This window comes from Centropristis striata, chromosome 22 (assembly GCF_030273125.1).
Source record: "Centropristis striata isolate RG_2023a ecotype Rhode Island chromosome 22, C.striata_1.0, whole genome shotgun sequence".
NCBI lineage: Eukaryota > Metazoa > Chordata > Actinopteri > Perciformes > Serranidae > Centropristis > Centropristis striata.
In genome coordinates this window covers 5,403,274-5,423,798 of record NC_081538.1, presented here as the reverse complement: position 1 = coordinate 5,423,798, position 20,525 = coordinate 5,403,274, and the positions used below count along the sequence as shown (strand labels likewise).

General features: G+C 39.7%; 1 protein-coding gene and 4 non-coding genes across 7 annotated transcripts in view; all 5 read right to left on the bottom strand.

Moving 5' to 3' along the window:
* LOC131960413 (ELKS/Rab6-interacting/CAST family member 1-like) overlaps positions 1-20,525 on the bottom strand; it is a 164,998-nt gene that overhangs the window by 31,483 nt on the left and 112,990 nt on the right. For all 3 annotated transcript variants that reach the window (XM_059325627.1, XM_059325628.1, XM_059325629.1), the window contains 2 exons: positions 15,008-15,155; positions 1,558-1,665 (listed from right to left, as the gene is read on the bottom strand). In XM_059325627.1, the coding sequence (XP_059181610.1) occupies positions 1,558-1,665; positions 15,008-15,155 (256 nt within the window). The remainder of the gene's footprint in view (positions 1-1,557; positions 1,666-15,007; positions 15,156-20,525) is intronic.
* On the bottom strand, positions 4,213-4,285 carry trnak-cuu (transfer RNA lysine (anticodon CUU)). Its single transcript has one exon. It is a non-coding gene; the product is annotated as a tRNA-Lys (tRNA).
* trnal-caa (transfer RNA leucine (anticodon CAA)) lies at positions 7,056-7,166 on the bottom strand. Its single transcript has 2 exons — positions 7,129-7,166; positions 7,056-7,101 (listed from the first exon to the last, which is right to left on the bottom strand). It is a non-coding gene; the product is annotated as a tRNA-Leu (tRNA).
* trnal-caa (transfer RNA leucine (anticodon CAA)) lies at positions 7,364-7,474 on the bottom strand. The gene is made up of 2 exons: positions 7,437-7,474; positions 7,364-7,409 (listed from the first exon to the last, which is right to left on the bottom strand). It is a non-coding gene; the product is annotated as a tRNA-Leu (tRNA).
* On the bottom strand, positions 7,677-7,787 carry trnal-caa (transfer RNA leucine (anticodon CAA)). Its single transcript has 2 exons — positions 7,750-7,787; positions 7,677-7,722 (listed from the first exon to the last, which is right to left on the bottom strand). It is a non-coding gene; the product is annotated as a tRNA-Leu (tRNA).

Below are 20,525 nucleotides of genomic sequence, written 5' to 3'. Positions count from 1 at the left end.
GAGCACATCCAAATGTGATCGGATCCAGATAAAGAAGACGCTCACCCTTCTGTACAAAATGGCGGACTGAGAGAGAGAAAGAAGGCATGTGGTTGGCTAGGCCCAAATGCCCTCCTCATCGTCCTATTGGTTAGTTCGATCCACCGCAGCGTGAGTTTGGAGAAAGCAGGGAGTTAGTGTGGTGGAGGAAAATTGTAGCAACATAGTGAACGCGAAAAAAAAGAAGTTATCTCATCATAGTTGAAACAAATATAACAATTAGAGAAATACAGTAAATTCAGTTAATGCAACATCCAGTTCCAACACATGCAAAGTCAGTGTTTCACTTGAACACAGACGTGTTAATGAAAAAAACAGGAAGATTGTTTCTTAAGAGCTTTCATCCACCTTAGAGTGATGATATTAAGTAGTTTGCGGGTAGGGATGTCACAAGAACCGATAGTTCAGTATCAAGTCGATGCCTAAATTCTGAATAAGATTGTACTTTGTTTTCTACAGCAGCTATTCTCAACCTTGGGGTCGGGACCCCAATTGGGGTCGCGAGATCATTTCTGGGGGTCGCCAAATCATTTTGGAAGTCAGCTCTGTCTCCACTGTGTTAAAGTGTTCATGTGTTTTAGTCTTTTTGGTCACTTTATGTCTTTTTCTGGTCATTTTGTGTCTTTTTTGTCATTTTGTGTCTTTTAGATGGTAATTTTGTGTCTTTTCTGGTCATTTTGTGTCTTTTTTGGTCATTTTGTGTCTTTTTTGATCATTTTGTGGTCAATTTGTGTCTTTTTTGGTCATTTTGTTTCCTTTTTTTGGTCATTTTGTTTCTTTTTTTGGGTGATCTGAACTGTGTGTGTGAGATTCTGTTCAGTGAGTGGGGGTCGCGGACAATATGCATGTTAAATTGGGGGTTGCGACTTAAAAAGGTTGAGAACTACTGTTCTACAGTACCACAGGTATTTTAAGGAACCAGGGATAGCCGTACCACAGCACACACAGCTCCCTCCCGCTCGTTCGCCACTAAATCTCTGCTGGTTGATGCAAGCTTTCTGCTCTGCATCGTGGAGTGGGACCGGGCTGAGTTTCCCTTCACTCCCGTCCGAACACTACGGTTGAATTTCATCCTCTGTTCATGATTTTTCATCTTAAAATAGTTGACAGAGAATATCTAATGCTAGGAGCGTGGGCAACAATTTAGAGGACTGCTGAGTCGTCAATGTTCCTTTTTCTCCTTTCTCTGCAATGGGTGTGTGTTTGCAAAGCCCCGCTCTAGTGACCCACAAAGATCAAAGAAGAAAAACTGACAGCAAAATGTGAAATATAGATGTAACAAACTATCTATGAGTAATTCAAGACTGCCAGAGACGGAGAGAAATACCTGGTTGACAATGGTGCTGAGGAAGAATGAAATAGATTGGATGTAGCTAAGGTTCTATGAATTCTGGATGTCAAGGAGAACAAAATGAGATTTCATGCACTGGTAGCGACTACTACGTTTCTGGTTTCGTGACATCCCTGTGTGTGGGGGCTGGGAACATGTCTGGAGGTTTTTCCTTGAGGTGATCTTACCTGGTCTGGGGAGGGCTTGTGATTGTTGGGCTGCTCTGAGTTCGGAGAGGCGACCTTCAGGTGGTCGTCCTCATAGTTGTCTGCCATCAGCTTCATACGGTTCTGAGTCTACAGGGGGAGAAAGAGAGTCGGTGAAAAATGATTTTACATGTGATTCAGCAGCAGCAACAAACACTAATGTTTGAGGAAACAACACAAAGCAGTGTGTGTGTGTGTGTGTGTGTTGGTGAGATAAGAGGGTAACCCTAGCCCTGAATTCCTCCAGGAGTTAATTTGCAGAGAGGAAGCAGAGAGGAGAGTGTTGGACGGCTGCCATGAGCTTTGCCTTCTCTAACACACACTTTGTGCATGTGTGTGTAAGAAAGAAGAGAGAAAGAGTTGAGAACACACAGCTAGAAAGTGACCAAAAAACATCATTCCCAACTGTCTGTGTAAGTTTTAAATGTTACATCTGGTTCTGCTTGTATTTAAGGAGAACTATTAAGAAAATATGCATTTTGCATATTTTGAACTACACACACACACACACACACACACACACACACACACACACACGCACACACACACGCTGATGTGCCACCTGTTGTGCAGCTTGTTAACTGCTGCAGAAAAATAACAAACCTGCTAACTTACCACTTGGGGAGTTCTATGAAGACGAAGATAAATATTAGACTGTACACACACACACACACACACACTCACACAAAGACCTGTAAATCCCTTCATGTGCTCTACACACACACACAGACACACACACACACAGACACACACACACACACAGACACAGACACACACACACACACACACACACACACACACACACACACACACAGAGTTACAGGAGCACTTTGATGTACAAATACACATCAACATACTCTGTGTAGACTTGTCTTTTTCCTTTCCTCTCCCTTTCTTTCCTCCATCATTATCTCCCATCTTTGTTCTGCAATTATCTCTTTGCTCTTCTCCCTACTGTCCTTTATCTTCTCCTCCCTTCCCTTCCTTTCCTCTGCCCTCTCTCCGTCTCTCACCGCTCCATCTGTTTCATATGTTACAGTTATACTTCAAGCTTTACAGTAGGCCTGCAAAGAGCGAGGGAGTGTGAGAGAGAGAAAGCGAGGGAGGGAGTCAGTCTAAATCTGTCAGTCTTGTACAATCTAAATCCCCTTAGCCTCTCACTGAGCCCTGCAAGGAACAGGGGCTTAAACAGGCCAGACTGAGGTTTTGTGTGTGTGTGTGTGTGTGTGTGCATGTGTGTGTGTGAGAGCGAGAGAGAGAAACTGAAAGAAAAATGTTGATGCCAACTTTCATATGTTTGTTTGAAAGCTTAATGAAAGACTGCATTTGAAGCGTGTGTTTGTGAGCAGGAGATAGTTGTGTTTTACTCATAGTGTGTATGTCGGGAACATATAAGCATGTGTGTTTGTGTCTGTGTATGTGTACATAAGTCAAGTTTGAAGAGAACCTCCCCTGGCGCGCACACACACATTATTCATTTCGTCGATTTTCAAAGACAGCCTTAAAGAAAACACACATATATGTATATTTAAAACAAACATGTAGAGTAAACCGTTCATCTTGAAACCACAGAATTACACAACCTTGAGTCCTGGCTGCACCTGTAGACTGACACACAAGCACACATGCTATGAGGGGCATTTAATGCCAGCAAACTATACTAAAACTCCTTAACCACGTCGCCTGCGTCTGCATAAAGACTGATAAATAGGCGTAGCGGACGCCTATGCGCACGCTCATCTCAATGTACAAATAATTATTTACTTTATGATGACGAATTTTGAGTTTAACAGCTGCTTCGCATCACAATTCAAGCAGTCCATGTATTTTACGCATTTAAACGCGCACGTTAGAGGTTTGAGAGGTGCTGTACACACGTTTTAGTATAGTTCGCTGATAAAAATGCCCCTCATAGCACGCACACACACACACACACACACACACACACAGGCAGCTGTGAAGTGATGTTTATTTGTCTCTGTCTGTCACTTTCTCTCCTATCCACAACGTCCTTAGACATGTTAACATGTCACCATTTGAATGATTTGTTGACTACGTACTCAACAAATTATCTTTTCATCTACTAGTTCACAATACAACAAAGAACACAACACAGAGGAATAAAGTACTACACAAAAAAATACTTAACCCTAAATCTAAAATACTTTTATTTTGAAATACTATATAGATACTGGTGTTTTGACCAACACTAAAACAAGGAAGCAGTCCAGATTCACATGGTGTCAAAGTTCAGCTTTAAAACTGTTCTGCAGGGTCCCACAGCTTCATGACTAATTTTTCCAGTGTGAAATTCTAGCAGCAAACACAGACAACACAATGTCGGTGCTTCTACTGTCCTAATATTGCAGAGGTAGTAGTGGAGTATAAATAAAATCACCTACACAGAATGCCTGGAGCACCATATTGTACACTATGTTGAGCTCAGAAAGTAATGCTTTTCTATGACAGGTCTGTTTTGCAGTTTTGGAATTCAAGTTGCACAGTCAGAACAACATATGCTAATATCCTCATTGATATCACATCTTGTTAAGTTTTTGGGTGTAAGGTAATGCTGCAAGACTGAGGGCACTCTTTGTTCAAGTATTTCAATCAGTATTCTACAATCCAAAATCAACTCGCCCAACGTGGGGCTCGAACCCACGACCCTGAGATTAAGAGTCTCATGCTCTACCGACTGAGCTAGCCGGGCTGACTCTTCAAAGAAAAAAGTGGGTCGCCGGTTCGAGCCCCACTCCGGGCGATGGTATTTTGTACTTTGGAGTCTGACCTACAAGGAGTTGTAATTTTGTTTCTCTTCTCTTCTCTTCTACGTTCTCATGATTTAGTTGAGTCCATATGTGTACATATCCAAGAAGAACGTGTTTTTACTGAGGAACAAAAAGGGAGATTTCTGATGCGGCAATTTACCTGCAAGTATAATCATTTATAAGGAGATATTTGTAGCGTCATCAACATGCAGCTTAAAAACATTGTCAGGAGTGGGATTTGAACCCACGCCTCTATTCAGAAATCCCTTTCCACAGAAAGGAGTCAAGCCTTGATTGGGGCGCCTTAGACGGCTCAGCCATCCTGACTCCCACCTGGATTTAGACCTCACCAAAAAACGTGGGTCGTTGGTTCAAGTCCCCCCCCCGGCGATGGTATACTGTGGACTCTGTCCTAAAAGTCTTGTCCGACGATTCTGTCGCCTCTCGTCGGACACAGTTGGGTGGAAAAAGGTGAAAAAAGCAGTGAAACACACCGCCACTGAGTAGTATAGTATAGTAGTATACTATAAATAGTATAAAAGATGAAGCTCAGATGTCCTCCACTGATCTAGACTGCTGCCATACATGGCTTCCTTCATGCCTAACTTAAGTCAGAGCCAACAGTCAAAAACACCTTCACCCAACATGGAGCTTGAATCCACGTCCCTGACATTTAGAGTCTCATGTACATCCTTCTTCTGCTGTCTTAATTTCTGCTACAGCTACAGTGTCAGGGACGGGGGGAAAGGAAGAACAACAAAGGAGGAGTGTGTTGTGGCAGAGTTCAGTTGAAGGAGATAAGCTGTTTCAAGAAGCCGTCTGATCTCTCTAACATGACTTTTATTCTTCCAAATCTCTCTACCCTTCTGAAAACATACTGCATCTGTCCTTGTCCCCTTTCTTTCTTTCTTTCTTTCTTTCTCTCTCTTTCTTTCTTTCTCTTTCTTTCTTTCTTTCTTTCTTTCTTTCTTCTCATCTTTAAGCTTTCTCAGTCTAAATAATCCTCTTCCTGTCTTTATCTCAACTCTCTCATACACAGTACCTTCTATGATTAAGTCTCTCCATCCTGTAACAAAATGTACCTAACTCTCCTTTGTGCCTCTTTCTCCCTCTTTCTTTAATGATCCGAGCTTTCTCTCCTCTATAGAGTATTTTATTTTTTCCTCTTTCTAGCTTTGTCTCCCTCTTGACTTTTGAGCTCCTTAACATGCCCTTGTATCCGTGACTAATTCTCTCTCTCCCACTCTTTTCCTCCCACCTCCGCAACATGTCCTCATTTCCATATCTTTCCCTTTCTTCTCTCCTCGTTGTTCCGTCTTGGTCACTGATTTCTTTTGTCTTTTTAGTTAATTTTCTCTAAATCTTTCAGTGAGTTTTCTCCTTGTTTGCCACCCTCTGCTCTTTTTGCCCATTGCATAATGGTTTAAAAAATATTTCTTATACCTGAAACACACATGCAACGATAGTTTGGAGTCATAACTGCAGACTGGTAAACATTCTGGTAAATGACACCAAAAGTTATGGAACAGGGCTCCATAGAACATATGTGTTTGAGCCAAATGTGCCAACTTTTTGTTCCTTAAGCGACCAAGCTAACGATCTCACTGACAGTTAAGGAGCTTTTAGTAAGCTTGTTACCTCCTCAATTAAACTCTTTGTTGAGTAAAATGATGTGCAATCCTGAGAACAAAAAGCCAGGGGGAGTAAACAGCACAGAACAGACAAATCAGAGAGTAGCTTTGACTAGCACAGGCTTGTCCTGGTGTCAGCGCCATTAGCTTGTTCACACTACACAACTTTAGCCCTGGTCTTGCCCTCGCTCACAGTTCTTGAAACTCCTCAACAAATGGGAGGCAAATCAACATTGGTCGAAGACACAAAATGAGAGAATGAGGCTGTGTTTGTGTTTTAGAAAGAAAAAAAGGGAGAAAGAGGAGGTGGAAGAAGACTGTTTCTGTCATATTTTATTCAGAATATTGACTTGTTGGTCACATGTACCACTTTTTGACCATGGCTGTTTAAGGGCCAGAAAAAAATGGTTCCAGAGCAGCAACAACTCTTTGCTGGTCAAGAACCACGAACTGCTTACATCAGGGGGATGTGGGTGGGATTATCGTGACCAACAAGACCAACTAAAACGTGTTCAGTCCATACACTATATGTTGATATTCAAGGATAAATAGATTTCTGTACTGCCAAACTACCTGTAGGTATAAATCTTTATAAAGAGATATCTCTATCATCAAACAGGTGAACCATTCGGTCAGAAGTGGGATTTGAACCCACTCTTCCATTTGGAGACCAGAAATCCCTTTGCTGAGGAAAGAGTCCAACCTTGAGCCTTGAGGCCATCCTGACACATGAAAGCATAGATTCCGTCTGGAGATGGCAATTTTCAAGTAAACAAAAGTCACAGGTTTTCCATCTCCTGTTCTGCCGACTGAGCTTGCCAAAAAAAGTGGGTCGTCAGTTCGAGCTCCACTCCGGACAATGCTATTTTGTACTATGACCTCTGATCTACAAAGTGTTCCAATTGTGTTTCTCTTCTCTTCTATGTTTTCATGATTTTGTTCAGTCTGTACACATAGATATCCAAGAAAAATTTGTTTTTACTCAGGAACAAAAAGGGAGATTTCTGTAGCGCCAAACCTTTATAAAGAGATATCTGTATTGTCACCAAACTACATGGATGAGACCTGCTGTTAAAAACTTTGTCAGGAGTGGGATTTGAACCCACGCCTCCATTTGGAGACCAGAAGTCCCTTTCCTGTGGAAGGAGTTTACCCTTGAGTCTGGCGCCTTAGACCACTCGGCCATCCTGACATAAAAGAGATCCAACTTTTAGTAAACTTTATCATACCTTTGTCTTAACAGCAGCTTTTTGGATTTTGATCCAGGCATAGAGTGTATAAAGGTTAACATTCATGTTTTTTTTATTAAACTGACTAGATATTAAAAGAAGAAGTTGTTTTACACCTATTTTGTCAATCGTCATGGATAAAATCTGCAGCTAAAGTGACTGTCAGGAGTGGGATTTGAACCCACGCCTCCATTTGGAGACCAGAAGTCCCTTTCCTGTGGAAGGAGTTTACCCTTGAGTCTGGCGCCTTAGACCACTCGGCCATCCTGACATAAAAGAGATCCAACTTTTAGTAAACTTTATCATACCTTTGTCTTAACAGCAGCTTTTTGGATTTTGCTCCAAGCATAGAGTGTATAAAGGTTAACATTCATGTTTTTTTTTAAATAAAACTGACTGTAGATATTAAAAGAAGAAGTTGTTTTACACCTATTCTGTAAATCGACATGGATGAAACCTGCAGCTAAAGTTTTTGTCAGGAGTGGGATTTGAACCCACGCCTCCATTTGGAGACCAGAAGTCCCTTTGGTCAGGAAGGAGCTAGTCCTTGAGTCTGGCGCCTTAGACCACTCGGCCATCCTGACACTTGAAGAGTAAGTTTTCTTATCATACCTGATCTTGACAGCACCTTTTTGGCTGTTGCTCAAGCACAGGGTGTATAAAGGTTAACATTGATGTATGCATGAAGATATTAAATTAAAAACTTGTTTTACACCTATTTTTTTTAATTGACATGGATAAAACCTGCAGCTGAGTCTTTGTTAGGAGTGGGATTTGAACCCAAGACTCCATTCTGCCACCAGAAGTCCCTTTTTCAGGAAGGAGTCATCCATGAGACCACTCGGCCATCCTGACACCTTAGGACTTGATTTATCATTCAATTAATTTTATTTATTGAAATATGATGGATACGATCAAGCATTAGCTTACACCAAAGGCTAATATGAACATCTTGCGTTCAGTGTTAATTCGAACGTAGTCACCGTCCATAGCTTTCAAGACGAGCAGCACAAATGTGTGGTACCAGTCGTATTTGGATGCCAATGTAGGAATCCACTTGTGTTCAGTTCATTCAGATCGGATGTTGCTGCTAAATGGAAACAGGGTCAGTGATATTTTTTAAGTAAGCTGGAACAACTGAATGTTATAAGCTCAAACCTGCCTGAGCCCCTGGTTGACCAGTGTCCCCGCAGTCCACCCGTTCCCACTATCTTTCTCTTCTCTATTTATTCATATTTAATGCTGTTGAACCCAAAACCCCTAAAAGCACACTGTAAAACCCAATGTTGCTTTTTTGTCATTATAACTAATTTTTCCTTTTCAATACGACAGATTTGTGCAAAAAGTCATTCTCACATAAAATATTCAGTCAAATAGTGAGATTCATTTGAGTTAACTCCGTTGTCTTTGTTGTCTTGACGTAAAATTATTTTGCAGCATCGACACTCAAACATTTAAGTTGAAACAACGAGTTGGGTTTACAGTGCATACACTGAAGAAGAAGAGAGGACAAAAAAGGAGGAGGAGGTGGAGGGAAGAAGAAAGAAAGGGGGTGAGCAAGGAGAAAAGTGGCACAAGGAGAGAGCAGGGTGAGTAAAGGTGAGAGGAAAAGAACAAAAGAGATCCACAGGAAAGGAAGAAATTAACACCCCCCATCCTCCTCTCTCCTCTTCCTCGCTGGCCTTTCTTTACATCTTCCCCTTTTCTCTAATTGTCAGGAATGCTGACCTCAGCTCACTTGTTTCTGTGCCAACTCTCTCTTTCTCACTTAATCTAATCATCACACCATTATTTCACTCCTCTGCCTCCTCCTCCTCCTCCTCCTCTCTCATTGTTCCCTCCTTCTTCTCCACTCCATCTATCCTTCCTGCGGCTCTGCTGTAACCCGCTGACAACGGACAGAATGAAAAACAAATGAGCACGGAGTGGAGTGAGGGGAAAATGCTGAGTCATGCTCAGAAGAAAATTATTTCATCGTGATAAGGCTCTGGGGAATATTAGATCAGATTATTGTTTCGTTTTTCCCTCCAGTGGTGAAAGAAGAACCTTTGTTGATATCTTTGCAATTATCAATAATGAAAAGTTGCTGAGTCATGGTTGGACCAGAACTATTTCATCATGATAAAAATTAGATTAGTTCTTTTTTTTTTTCAAGAAAAGAAGAGAAATTTGTTGATAAGTGGAAAATTACAAATGACAATGGAAAGTGACTGAGTTGAGCACTGAGGGGAATTATTCTCTCCGGAGTAATAAATTAGATTAGATCCACACTTTTTCACTTCAGACAGTAACCGGAGACGTCTTGATAATCATAAACATATACTGATGAACAGTTCAGTGTGTAAATGGAGGGACAAAGGAATGACTCTAATAGAAAAACGCTACAAAATTAAGTTATTGAAGAATTTTCCGGACTTTCAGAATGCATAATATGTAACTAAAGTCCTATTCACACTGGAGTTAGGCTGATGGACAATGTCACCTTAATTCACACGGGAATAGTATTACCTGGGGACCCTTTAGTGGTTTGTAATATTTGCGGTGGTCGTCTGATCTTAATCACATTCTAATCTGCCATGTCTGTAATTTGTCAAGTTAAAATTCCACTGTGGTTTCTGGTTCGATTTTTTGGGTTCTTACATGTTTTCTCCATGACTTTTTTCTGCCTCTTTCTCAGTCAAGAATTATGCAGACTGCGTTGGCATTTTTATACGTTTTTACAGCATTTTTGGTGTAAATTCAGGCGGCTCGTATTGCTAACACAGCTTGGAGACTCATCCACAGAAAGAGCAGACTCAAATCCATCAGAAGAGTGAAACCTGGAGACAAAGAATTGGATAACATGTAGGGCAGACAGTGGTAAACCCATTTTTCTACCTTTTATCAGACTCCACAGCTTAATAAAACATCTTATCTGGAGGATAATGTCAGTAAATTTGAGTGATATAGAGACTTTGCTTATCCCATGTGAATGTGCCGCGTCACAGATTTTAAGTGGTTCACTGATAAACTGATAATTAATTGAGACTTTTGTTCTGAATATCAGAATTATCTGTTTACCTCTGCACTGTAAAAAAAAAAAAAAGAGTAAGTTATTTGACAGAAGTTTACTGTATAATTTTACATAAAGTGCAAAACCGTTATTACTTTAATTACAAATATTAACCATACAGAATTTACAGGAAATATTCAATTAATTGCTTAATGATCTTGAATGTTAAATAACAGTGAATTTTATGCAGAAATACAAAAAAAAAAAATAAAAAACATATACATATCATGTAAAATTGAGGCAATTTTCAGTTTTTTTCACAGTAAAATTTTAAATTTCATGTAAAATAAATAAATAAATAAAAAACAGTAACAAGTCTGGCAATCTGGTAAGTTTCCACTAACTATCATATTAAAATAATTCTACATATATATTCAAATACAGATATTTACTGTGGATTATCTGTATTTTTAAATAAATTAGTCTTTTGTTTATTTATTTTTTACGATTTTATTATTATTTACAGTGTGCAGTGACTTCTATATTAAAACCCACAATCACAAATTCATTCATTCACAGGACTCAAAGTCTCCACTACAAAGTCTGGTTATGTTTTAGAGTTATGAGCATGTTTTGACCCTTTTTGGATCTGTGATTTACTGTAAGTTCAAGGTTTCCCAACTTTTAGTGTTTTTGTGTTTCTGCAATATCATTTAAGATTGTTATTGGGTTAGGCAGAAAAATAACACCTCACCAGGAATTTGGAAAATACTAAACCGTCATCTTACAGAGCTATCCAAAGCCAATCACATGAAGAGCCAAAGTCTTCAATATGCCCACATTAGAGCCAAGTGTCAGCCACGCAGGTGTGGAAAAAATGTCCAAAAATGTCCAAGGCCACAGCCACACACACACCACCTGTAAACGTTAACCACATGTGTCTTTATGCAGATGGTGGTATATCCTCCACACCTTCCCCCTCTTCTTCCTCTTGTTCCATTTCATAAAATATAACAATAACCCCTCTCTCCCTCTCTCTCTTTTCCTCTCATGCTTTTTATCCTCTGTCTCTCCAAAGTGAAGAGGAAGTAGACTATGAGAAAGACTGGAGCAGCAGAGGAGTGAAGAGAGCTGAGGTCACCTTGATCTACAGCCGCCTGCCTGCACTTCAGCTCGGGGTCAAAGGGCAAAACACAGGAGGCACCGTCAGGGACACACATGTATTCTTTAACACGCACAGATGTGTTTCATATACACTACTGGTCAAAAGTTTTAGAACACACCAACTTTTCCAGAATTTAATTGAAAATTATGCAGTTTAATGTCTCAGTGTACTCTGAAATGAATGCACATTTGCAACATTTAAAATTCTTTATTGAGCATGATAGTGTTTTGAAATAATAAAAAAAGATTCAAAATCACATATTATGTTGGACTAAAGTACTAAAAAAGACACAAAATGACCAAAAAAAAGACACAAAATGACCAAAAAAAGACACAAAATGACAAAAAAAGACACCAAAAGACACAAAATGACAAAAAAAAGACACAAAACGACCAAAAAAGACACAAAATTACTTACAAAAACATGAAAATAATTCAAAAATGGACAAAATAGCCCAAGACTCCATAGAGTTAAGTCGTTAACCCACTTCTTGTTCCCTGAAAAAGGCCTACTTATATAATTCTGAAATGTACATTTTTTTTTCAGTTTTGGTTAAGCTTACCTTTTTTTATTTACCTCTGGCAGTTCACCACTTACCTTCGTACCCTTTCAAGCTGTTCATTTAACTTGAACTGCTTGAATTTCAATAAAAAACTGGAAAAATTGGGGTGTTCTAAAACTTTTGACCAGTAGTGTATGTAGGTACATGCACTTTTCCCTTCTTGTATCCATCAATTTATCAGTCGTGTTGGACTAAATATGGTTATCTTTGTTCTGTCATCAACATACTTAACTCCTGTATGAACACAATGAAGCTTTTCTTGATATAAACTTGGTTTTCTTGCTTAAAAGTAAGCTTTTTGTGCACTTAAATGCCATGGAATTATGGTAATCATATGTTATTGTTATGCTTTTATAGTCTCAAAATGAATTTTAATCACTGGGGCTGATTATACACTTTGATCTTATCCTCTAAACTCTTGGTCGAGTGAGAAGTGATGCTGTCAAAAAACTCTCCAGATAGACTTTTAAAAACTACTCGTGTGGTTTATCCATCACAAGTGCACCACATTTTACTCCTTTACAAATCTCAAAAGGCTGCTTTCAGTTAACACCTGCCATAGTTGGCCTGAAACTCTCAAACCAGAGTTCACAGCTCACTTTCATCACCGATTTATACTTATGATTTTGTTACCGTCCGTCTGTCAGTCAGGTTATCAGTGGCAAAGTGTGTGCATATGTCACACTGAAGGAGCGGGCTAAAAATACTACAGCAGCCTCAACTCACTTGATAGTTACACTGCAAACACACACACATACATAGACGCACACACACACACGAACACGCACACACACACACGCACACACACACACACACGCACACGCACACACACACACACACACACACACACACACAGGAATTTTGAGGGAGTCTCGACTGTGATCAATCATTAAGGGACTGAAAATTATGACACCAGAGAGAGAATGGAGAGAGAGAAAGAGAAAGAGAGAACAGGAGGGCAGCAAAACCCCTCTCTGTCTGTCTCTCTCACACACACACACACAGACACACACACACACACACACACACACACACACACACACACACAAACACACACACACACACACACACAGCAGACAGTAGAGCCTCTGTGTTGTCAGTAACCACCTTCGAGACCCTGAGGTGTCATAAATGACTTCAAATAGGACGGAGAGAGAGATGGAGGGATGAGGGAGGGAGAGAGAGGAGAGTGATGCATGTTATAATGACTTCATTTGACACGGCCGCTGTCAGACACCTCCTGCTTCTCTCTCTTCAAACACACACACACACCTGCACTTGATTTCTCCTCTCTCCTGTGTGTGTCGATGATATTGAATCCTTTTGAGCTTATTCTATCCATTGAGTGGATTTTTGGCAATATTCAATAACTGGAAATCTTCTGCAACAAAAGAATTGCAACATGTTATCTGTTTGAGCGGTTTTGAAGACGACAAATCCATTAGTATCACGTGAGCGGCGGTTTAGTTTCACACTGTGTGAATCAAGGGAAATCGAAGTGAACACTAAGCTCTTCAATCTCTTAGTTTTGATGTATTAGGTGGTATTATTGTGTCTGTGTTTGGCTGTTAGTGTGAGGTGCATGTCTGTATGGAGCTGAGTGGGTTAATGGTTTAACACACCATACAAGAAGCTCATCTCAAAGCGGCTTCAGTAACCGTGTTATCTGTATGCATGTCGTCACATTAATTGGCGTACATGAAGAGCCAGCAGCAGGAAGGTTAAGCACCGAACCTCTGACTCTTGACCTTCTTATTATGTATCAAATTATTTATTAACGTTGATCTGGGGAAACCATCTGCTGTTGCAGTCTGAGCTGTCCAGGATTTGAGCATCAAATAAATACCTCATGGAGGAATTAAGTAAAAAACATAAGCAAGGACAGAGGAGGCCGGAGGAGGGGGGTTATTATTCTGGGAGTTTCTGAGATTAAAGTCATACATTTTCAAGAAGATATTGAAATCACAATTTTACTGTCAAGGCACAACCTTGAAAATTGAAGCTAAAATATATTTTTTTAAACTTTTTGAGATTTTTTTCCTAATAAATTTGTGAATTTAATTCCAGAGAATTTCAATCAATCAAATTTTATTCAAGACTCAGGGTCCATAGGAGACAGATATTAAAAACAGAAAAAATACAAATAAAGAAATTACACGGCAGACAAAAATATGACAGAAACCAAAAAATACAAAAAGATGACCTTCAGACCGACCAAAATAAACTGTTACGCCAGTGTCTCCAATATACTGAGGAGTTCAGTTTTTTATTCTTGCTAATATTGCCTCTATAATCTCAGAGAATATTCAAGTTTTTTCCCATCAATCCGTGAGGGGTTTTATCAAATCTATTTTTCCCCAGAATTGTACCTCCCTTCCTATCCCTGTAAACATTGTTTTTCCTATGATGGCCCAAATATAACTTTGTAAGATATGGACAGAAAGGTAGAAGAAACAAGTCCAGACAGGAGACCAGAGAAGAAGAAATCCACCAAACTCCCAGTAGGCTCATCCACTAAGGGCTTGGTTAATTCACTAGACCCACGAGAACCTTTACTGTGTGTGAGTGAGTCTCCGAGTGTGTGAATAGACCTCTGTGTGGAACCACAGAGGCATTTGGTCATGTTTATATCCTTGTTTTTGGCCTGGGTGAGTGTGTACATATCGGTATGTGTGTTCTGTGAGGTGTATCCATACCAGCGAGGTGACGTGTCAGGCTGTGTGTGTATCTGCGGACAGAACATTTAAATAAATACAAAATTCATATGAAAGTGTTGTCACCGGAGATTTGTAGAGCATTTGAACTCGGTGTGTGTTTGTGTGTGGTGTGTGTGGGAGGGGTAGGTTAATCCTAAATTTACCCTCAGTGGTCGGAGGACTGCGGTCACATCTGGACTCAGTTTCTCTCTGCTTCTCCTGTTTTCTTTGCTCCCCTCGTCATTGCCACCTCACCTGTGCTCCCTTTTTTACCTCTCCACACTTTTTCCTCTCCATCTCCGCTCCTCTCATTTAAATAACTGACCAAAAAAACTTTCCGGGCAGTGTCCACTGGGATGTCTCGGTACATGTGTGCACAGTAATCCTACCTGCTGCTTGAGCTGATGAACCAGTCCATCCTTCTCCCTCTTCAGAGCTGCTACCTCGTCCTGGGTTTTCTTCTTTTTGGATGAGGAGAGCTCCAGCAGGGCAATATTGGCATCTTTCTCACTGATGGCTGCCAGCAGCGCCTCTTGCCTAAACAGAGAACAATCATACATTTTGTTAGCAACACCAGAAATAAATTCATTTGATTGAATTAAAGCCAGAACACGTCGATGACATACATTTCAGCGAGAGCTGCTTGAATTTCACAACTTCAACACCAAAATTATGTGGTGTAAAAGACACTAGTGAAAACGATTTTTACTTGCTCAGTCATCGCTATTAAAGAGGCACCATAAACGGTTGGTTAACCCAAATTCAGGGCTCGACATTAACTCTGTGGCGAATGATTTTCCAAAGTTAAAAGCCACTCAGGAAATTAGATTTTATTTGATGAAAGCTGACTATGGTGTGCTACAATTTACTTGAATAACTAAATTTACAACCCATAAGCTGTTAAATAAGAGCTTTAAACACCCAAATCAACTCTACATAAAATGTCTAACAGCCATTAAATATTCAGCTCTAATAAGGTTGTGTGTGAAGCTCCTTTTGAATGAAAAAACCCCTCTCACACCCTTCACAAGTTTCCTCAGGCTTCACCATAGCCATGCAGAGTTCACCATTTTTCAGGTCCAATCAAATGCTTATAATGCACACCAATACTTGGTGTTATTATTTATACACCTTTTTTTGTTGAATTGCGGGTTGTGGGAAGCAGATTTTTAGGGGGAGATAGCAGGTCAACAATATATGCCAAAAAGAAGTGGTATGTCCTCTGAAAGCTGGGGATCTAAAGATTAATTTATCGTGCAGGTTTTCAGTACATCTTTAAATTTGAGCCCGCTACAGCCTCTGAAACAAAAAAAAGTCTGTATTCTGTTACCAATGAATACCAATGACTTAATAAATGCCACCCACCAAACTGGCCAGTAGGAGTGATTGTGTTATTTGGCAGGTGGCCGGGGGTTAAAGTCAATCCCTGCCCCAAAAATGTGCCCAGAAACCCATTTTTTCATTTACATTTATTGATATCCAGCCAATTATATTGTATTTGGTTAGTTTTCCCAGTTTTGCCTCCATCCCAGTATAATGGACCTGGTGAGACTTGTTGTGCTCCCAACATAAGAAAACATTTAAGCTATTCAACAACAACCTTTTCTTGAAACCTGATTCAAATGTCTGTGGGTTTTCCAGAATAACAGACACAAGATGTTCCTTTTAAAATTTTAAAATGTCACTTTTACAACCTTATTTTCAAATTCCAGTCACCTCCCTTGTATTAGGGTGGAGACAGAAAAGAGATTTGGATTTTCTCTTTAAATCCGGACAATGAAAACCAAAACTATCTGCATGGCCAGATACTAATTTGGGTGTACTTTAATGTTATGGTGGACCCATGGTTTGTCAACAAGTGGAGGGAAGTCCTCTTAATTTCGGGCGCCACTTGGTGATTTAGGAGGAGGAAATTGGTGTATTTTCGCAAAACTATGGGTCTTCCTGGTGGTCAAGTGTGACGCATACCATGCAATCAAGATGTTTCCATTTTGTCTATGGTGAGGACCTTCTTTCTTCCTTGCTTCTTTACACCAGCAACTATAGCATTAATCAGCTACCTTTAACTTTATTTAACTACATGAATACACACAGCTTTAACTCTTTGTTCATACAGGTATTACTCTCTATTCTCTGTCTTTCCAGCCCTTATGTCTGTCTCCATCTCTTCCCCCTGCCTGGATGGTTGGGCTGACAGATAGATAGCATTCCATGTGGTTCGGGAAGCAACAAGCCGCATCCCATCCATCCCATCAGCCACAGATCTGGCCGAGCCGTCTCTGAGGACACCCAAGGCTCTGAATTCTCGGAATTCTGCCCGTTTCCAGAGATAATTCTAAATCACAAGGTTTTTCCCCCCCGCAAAAATTGGCCACACACACACCACATCCACACACCCACACACACACACACACACACACACACACACACGATGCAAACAAAACAACGAATAATTTCCCTCTTTGTCCGTCTCTCTGAATTTCGCTTGTGACATAACCTTTGTTTTTGCAATCAGGTTAATAAATTAATCTTTCAGTTTGTAGATACCAATGTTTAAGTTATTAAACCATATTTCTGACCATTGTACCTACAGAAAAGCATTTATGAAGATACAAACACACACAGTCCCACAATGATCCACATACACACGCAAATCCACACTGACGCAAACAGAGGCATATTTAATATACATTTTTGACATGCCTTTTTTGGTTCCAATCTCACTTTACTCAACACACAATTACATGGTTTCTCTCTCTAACACACACACACACACACACACACACACACACACACACACACACACACACACACACACACACACACACACACACACACACACACAGTGGTGCAGTGAGGAATGCATTGATGAGAGTGTCTAAATGAAGACAGATTACATGTTTGGACTGTGTGAGGACCCACAGATTCTTTGGTCAACCTCACTGACCACACTGTCAGTGTACAAGTGTCCCATCATGCATCTCTACCTAAGCAATCCTGTCAGGAGCAGGGGCCGAGGGAGACGAGGCTTGGGTTGGTAGACTGACTCCCTGGGCAAGTCTGGTCCCTATTAGACTCCTCAGATTTGTGAATATGGATGCAACATTTAAATATTAAAGATAGGGTGTCTTTATATCATATGATGTTATAATATATGTTTCAACAAGCCCCTGCTCATTTTTAGGGATCCAAAATGCTGAGTGTGACCATTTCAATACATTAAACCAGGACATAACCAGGACTTTAAACCTATTTCTGCTGATGTTGGGGGGTTCTTGGAAAGATTGTGGAGCAACTCAACTTATTAAAAAAAAGAAAGAAATTATGATTAACTTTTGTGACACCTGAACAGTACAAGTTGCAGTTTTGTAGGAGTGTGTGAGTTAAAACAGGTAGCAATATGTAATGAATAAATGCTAAAATTAATGACTACAGTAGCTAGAAATAATAGAGAAATTATCTAAGTAGTTATCTTAAAGTATTACAGAATTGGCTGAAATAAACAGGTATAAGTACTGACTAAACAGTTCAAATAATAAGCTAAAAGTATTGTTTACATTTTGAAATAATTAGCTAAAAGTACTGACTTAACAGTTTTAATAATGAGCTGAAAGTAACATAGTTATAGGATACATAGTTGAAATGATTCACTAAACGTATCTTAAACAGTTGAAACATTTAGCTTCAATCCAAGGAGAGGTAGTGATACAAGCCAACTGTCTGGAAAAAATAACAATATTTACTGTTATACAACAAATAGTGTTGAACATTTGAAACATACACTGGGAATTGATAAAGGGGTATGTGATTTTGGGTGTAGGCTACCTCAGACCAAAAGGTTGGGAACCACTTCTTTGAACCAACATGAGCTATTGGACTTCTTTATCAGAAAAAAACATTTCCTTGCTTCTAGATTGTGAGAGACTGGAACTCTGTCACAGTCTTTCTCTTTCTTTCTCACCAAAACACTCATACACTGTATGTGACTCACACACACAGACACACACTCACATACACAGGAAGGCTAATGGAACATTTGTCTTGTTAAAGCTAACAGTGCGTCTAGTTTTATACCATATCTGAGAGTTACCTGCCAGCACACGGCGCTTATAAACCCCGGTGATAAAATGATATTTATTCCAGATGCACTCGTCTCATTCTGGGCCTCTCTATGGCTCTCCCTTCATCTCTCTCACACACACTTAAAACACTCTGTGCTTTGCCTTCTCAGCTTGCAGAGCTAAACACATGCTTATGACAAGTGCTGGTTGTGGCTACTGCTGTTACTATGTGATCATTAAAATCTGTTTCAAGTACAGCTCTCTTTTGCTAAATCTTTAGATAATTCTACTGTCAGAGGGCACTTAAAAACATAGTATGCTCTCAGCTCTGCTGGCACTGGGTCCCTACCACTGAACATAACAAAGACAATGCAGCCAGCACAGCGAGGAGGAAGGTTCCCAGTGGAAATGCAGCCTTAGATCTGTAACTTTCCTTTTAAGTCTTTCCTTTCTGCAGCAATATGGAGGGCACAGTAGGATAAAGGAAGGTCTACCAACAGTAAGCACAGAGTAAAAGCTTATTAAAGAGCTTTCTGTCAGATCTTCGTGTTGTCTTATTTTGGCAACACCTTTTGTTTTAGATGTTGTGGCATTTTTGCACAAGACATACCAGAGATTTGTCGATTTCTGTGTGCAGTGGCATGGCATATTTCGTCCTGGATTTTTTTGTTTAGGTGCCACTCAAAAAGCTAAAAAAAATAAATAAATAAAAATAGAATTACAGCTTTGCAGTTGTAAAGTACGCCTCCACCAACTTTGTGTCCAGACACATGTAAGCAGACAATGCTCCAAATATAAGAAAATATAAAACATGCAACCAGCTCAGGAGATCTATATAATCACGATAGTTTTAAGGTTGGCATCCAGGATTAGTGTCACCAATTCAGTATCCAACAAAATGTGAGATATGGTCACAATCACCCCTTCTGTTCCAGAGTTATGGTGTTGAATAATGGCAGAAAAATGTGTTTTTGCAGTGCTATGATGTCACTGTAAGGGTGATATGAAATGTCACCACTTGATCGTTTTTTATCCTGTTACACATTTATCTTATGGCCAAATATTTGTTTTGTGATGTCACAATGAGCTTGACCTCCAAAATAAAATCAGTCAGTCAATCTAAGAGTCTCCAAATTTGAAAACATTCCCTCCAGCCAGTCCTAAAATATTGCGTTCTCAGGAATGGGGCATGTGGACGAACAACTTTAACACATAATGTCGATTTTCACCATCACGAGTTGTGCGGCAAAAAAGTTGAAATGCCTCAAGAAGAGAAGATGAACTTTGATAGTTAACGATTTGGCAAATCGCCACATTACATTGATTGCCAACATTTATTTTTTTATGTGCATGACAACTACAGTAAGGAGGTTATGGAGAGATCCTGCTTCTGACAAATACTCTGTAGTTAAGATATGCGTAAAGTTAGGCAACTTAAGAAAGATTTTGGTTATGGTTTACATACAAAACTAACATCTCAAATTTCAGCATTTAAATTGGACGTGCAAACACACCTGTTTAAGTTCCAAGAAACCATTACTTTAGTTTGCACTGAACATTGGTGTTGGATGTATATTATAAGGTGCAGAATCCTCCAGTAATACCTAGGGATACAGTCAGGTTTTTAAAAAACGTTTGTTTTTGTTTTTTTACAAACAATCCTCTATTGCAGGTGCAGAAAATAAAAAAATCACGTTCTGTTCACCAGGAAACCCTGGCTATCCTGAGCCTTTACAAAAAAACACAGTAAAACACAGAGAAATCTGCCAACAGGCTGAATCACTATTGTGTTTCATACAGTAATGGTCCTGAGTAATAAAACAGTCATATATTTATGTGAACATTT